Genomic DNA, 4,260 nt, shown 5'->3' on the forward strand with positions numbered 1-4,260 from the left:
AGCATTTGGGGCGAGAAGGGGCCCCGCGGCGGGAGCCGGTCCCTCGCCCCACGCGCTCGGGGCCCCTCCGCAGCCGGGCAGGTTTCCCTGCAGGGGACTCGTGCCGGGATCCTCTTCCAGACTCGGGAGAGACCCTCCTCCCCTCGACTCGTGACTTTCCACGTGTATTTATTTAATTTATTGCTATTATTTATTTAGAGCTGCTGCTTCTCCTCCCGGCAACCGCTGGGGGAGAAAAGACACTCGCCTGCTCCCTCCGGGGGCAAAAATTCGCCTCGTTCGAAGCCCCGACGGGACRATAGGGCTGGAGAGGTGACAAGGCAACGGGGGCGGGGACGTGCGCCGGCGGGGAGGGCGCTGACGCCCCCCAGCCCGTCCTGTCCCACCCCGCGGGGCAGAGCAAAGCTCCCCGGGCACGGGGGATGCTCGCAGCCCTCTGCCCCCGCAGCCTGTCCAGGGTCCTGCTGACCCCCCCCCCATCCGGCACAGCTCGGTGTTCCCGAAAGCACCGGCAGCCGCAGCCGGGGGGGAAGCAAGGGGCTCCCRGAGACGTGGCCACCTCCCGGGCAGCGCGGCCCCACGGGGACGCGGCCGGGGCCGGGCCAYGGGGCAGGACCCTCACCCCAAGCCGCGCACCTCCATCCCCGGCCGGGGGCCGTCGCTCGACCCCCTCCTCGGCCCGTGATGCCGCTGGCAGCGGGCGCTGCGGCCCCGGGGCGACGGCCACGCAGCAGGAGGGGTCGGTGTTGCTGCAACGTTCGGGTGAGTCTATTTATTTGTTCTTATTTATATTATTTATAATTTAAGCTTTCCACTATTTATTTGCCAAGAGCGGCTTGGCCGTGCCCGTGCCCAGCAGCTCTTCTGCACGGCTTGCGGGGCCTGGCAGGAGGCAGCAGAGCTGCCGTGACTGCGGGGACAGGGACAGGGATGGGGACAGGGACCTGGCAGGGCCGCGCGCCGCGCCGCCGAGGAGCAGAGGTGCGAAGGCGCCAGCACACCGGGACAGCCGCGCYGAGCAGCCCCGGCTCCGCGCTCTGCAAGCCTCAAGCAAAGGCAAAGCCGTTCTCCTTCGTCTTCCGCCACGCTGCCGAGGCCTCCTCTTCCTCCTGCCCCGGGAGCGCAGCAGCGTTTCTATGCAACCTCCCAGCGGAGAGCACCCTCGGCTGCCCCGCGGCGCCTCCTCCTACCTCGGACCGCGAGCGGCCGCGGTGCCAATCACCCCGGGCCGGTCCCGGCGCCGTCAGGCCTGGGGGCTGCACGCACGGACCTCGCTGCACCGTCTTCCTCCCTGCAACCTTCCTCCCTGCAGTCTTCCTCCCTGCAGTCTTCCTCCCTGCAGTCTTCCTTGCCGCCTCGCTGGCACCCGTGCGCTCCCCATGCCCTGCCGCGTCCGTGGGCTCCCGCGCGGCTCGACGCCTCCCGCGCGCCCCGATGCTCCCTGCCACCCCCGGGCACATCCGCGACGTGCAGGGAAGAGCATCGCCCCGGCTGYGCGAGCCCCGCAGCATTTCCCGCGCCCACTTTCACGCTCGCCGACGTCCGCGCGCTTCGCTCCGTGCCCACGCCAGTGCCCGGCCGGAGCGTGTGAGCGGCGCCGCCGAAGCAGGCACTGGGCATTTTCCGGGCACGCGGCCACCGCGCACCTGCTCCCTGTTCATACTGTAAATAGCAGACACTACAGCAATAATTTTCCGTGCATGATTGATTTTTTTTCCTGCCAGGTTTTTGTATTTGACAGATCACAGTGAGACAAGGCTACGGAGACGCAGCCACCTGCAGTATTACTTGTAATGCAATTCAGGGATATAAAAGGGACTTGTGCCACTAAGACGCCTGTCTCGGGGGATTTGTATGGACGGGGGCGGGTGGCCACGCGCGAGCGCCCAGTGGGCAGGGAAGCAAGCCATGGGCATGCCCCAAGCCCCGGGGTGCTCCGCACTGGCGCCCGAGGGGCTGCCCCAGGGCCGGGGCGACGCTCAGACAACATCTGCCCCAAAATAAGTCGCGCTCGTTCCCACCCGCCCGAGCACCAGCCGGTTTGCAGGARCAGCGCCCGCTCCCCTGGGGCCAGCCAAGCGCTCCCGGTTCCAGGCGCCCTTCAAAGGCTCCACAAATGGTTACCAAATGGGGGGCAAATTGTTTTGAGCCTCCGGCTCATTAGCAAACCCTTTGCCGGACCCCGCGCTCCCGGTGAGATTAGTCGCCGCCGTGCTGGGACACGTCCTGGCAGGTGAGAGCACAATAATTCACCTGCCGAGTCATCGCCTGATTCACTCTGCAAAAAGTCAGGCTGATTCCAGAGTCTCGCAATCCCGTTCCCGAATGCCACCGTCACCCCGGCTCTCACAGAGGGCAGGTGAGTCACTGGTCACATCCGCGAGGTGCTGTTTGCCCGCAAAAACACATCCAAAGTGGTGCCGGGGCCGGGATTTGCGCCTGTTTGCACAGTCGAGGTTCCCACCACCCGGAGCCCCCGACCAGCCCCCCCGCAGCAAAACCCGGGGTCCCTCCGTGGGCCGGGGAGTGGGGGACGGATTCGGTGCCGGGGACGGCTCCAGGGGCGCAGACTCCTGCTCGGCTCCCGGCTCGCGTGGGGCACTGGCTGCAGCGCGGCCCCGTTCCCCAGGCGCTCGCACACCGCGGGTGACCTGCTTGCGGGAGCTGGGGGCGAGCGGGAGACCTGGTTCTTCCTTGGAGTCTCTGCACCATTCGGGACAACGGTCCAGAGAAAYGACCTAAAAAGACTCAGGGATGAACCACGCAGCGGTGGCTGCCCAGCTCCCACGACACCCTTTCTTTGCCGCTCGGATTTCGGGGTTGCCTAACGCTGCCTGTTCCTCGTGGAGGACTCCGGACGGCTCTGCGTGAGCCAGCTCTGGGGTGGGGAAGCAGGGAGGCTCCGGGCATCGCCAGGACCAGGAGCAGCCACCTCCCAGGCCTCGGCTGAGCTACCCGCACAGCAAACCCTCATGCAGCGGTGCAGGGGCTGCAAAGGGGAGTCCCGGGGGGCGTGCAGCCCCACGGCCCTGCTGGGGCCGGCGCAGAGGTGGCCCCCCCAGCTTGTCCCGCTGCCCCCGGCTCCTCCGCGGCAGGGCTCAGCCGCTGCGTGGGGACGGGCAGCCGGGCACAGCATCACCCCCCGAGCCCCAGCCCCGCTCCAGCCGCCCCAGCTGAGGACGCCCAGCCGCATCCGCACGCGGCACACCGGGGGCAAGCGGCGGCGCCGGCCCAGCCGCCTCGGCCCAGCCCGTCCTGCTGCTTCACTGTGACGCTGCAAAACCGCGGGGCGGCGACTGCCGGGGCCAGCGCCAGCGCGGGCGATGGCGATGGCAGGCCCAGGAGGAAGCGGGGCGGCCCGGCTGGGAGCCACGCTGCTCGGGGCGGAGCGCYGGGCCGGGCTGGGCAGCCGGGCGGAAGGGCCCGGCCGGTTCCCGGCAGCAGCCATGGCCRAGGCCGGCGACGGGAGCATCCACACGCAGCACATCTCGGCCGTGCACAATGTGCCCCTGCACGTCCTCATCCGGCCCATCCCCTCGGTGCTGGAGCCAGGCAAGGTGCAGAGCCTGGTGGAGACACTGCAGGTAACTGCGGGCCCTCCGCCACGCCGCCTTGGGGGTGCTGGGGCACTGCCAGGGGAAGCTCGCAGCACCGCGGCCCCGGCACAGGTGGGATCGGGGGCTGTCGGGGGTCTGCGTTGCTCCCGGACCTCTCTCCCTTCCCAGGAGGATCCGGACCGGGTGCCCCCCATCGATGTGCTCTGGATTAAGGGCAGCCAGGGTGGGGACTACTTCTACTCCTTCGGCGGATGCCACCGCTATGCGGCCCACAAGGAGCTGAAGCGGGAGACCATCCCCGCCAAGATCATCCCGTCCACCCTCAGCGACCTCCGCACCTACCTGGGCTCCTCCACACCCGACCTGCGCTAGCCGGGCCAGCTCCGCAGCGGCTCGCGCACGGCTCCAGCCCTGGCCGGGGCTGGGTCCCCCCAGGGTCCCCCCGTGCTGAGCCGGGCCAAATTCTGGGGTTGCCCTGGTCCTGGGCTCACACGGCCTGGGGTCCCCCCGGGGTTCCCGGGGGCTGAGCTGGGCCTGTCTCCGGGGCCGGATGCAGAGCCGGTGCTCCTCCGGCTGGGATGGTGACAGAGCCCCCCCCCCCCCTCGTCCCCGGGCTCCCGTGCCCTGGGGTCCCTCTGGGACGGCTGCAGTGCCAGGGTGTCCCCATGCCCTTCTGCTGGGGATGGGGACGGGGACAGGGACC

General features: G+C 69.1%; 1 protein-coding gene across 1 annotated transcript in view; it reads left to right on the top strand.

The window, feature by feature from the left end:
- LOC112961427 (transcriptional repressor scratch 2-like) overlaps window positions 1-4,254 on the top strand; it is a 5,498-nt gene extending 1,244 nt beyond the window's left edge. The window contains 4 exon segments of the mRNA XM_026056592.1: window positions 2,165-2,233; window positions 3,250-3,283; window positions 3,285-3,584; window positions 3,726-4,254. Coding sequence (XP_025912377.1) covers window positions 2,165-2,233; window positions 3,250-3,283; window positions 3,285-3,584; window positions 3,726-3,929 — 607 coding nt within the window. The 3' untranslated portion in view covers window positions 3,930-4,254.
- Window positions 4,255-4,260: the final 6 nt, after the last annotated feature.

Source organism: Apteryx rowi, unplaced genomic scaffold (assembly GCF_003343035.1).
Source record: "Apteryx rowi isolate R43461 unplaced genomic scaffold, aptRow1 scaffold_0, whole genome shotgun sequence".
Classification (NCBI taxonomy): domain Eukaryota; kingdom Metazoa; phylum Chordata; class Aves; order Apterygiformes; family Apterygidae; genus Apteryx; species Apteryx rowi.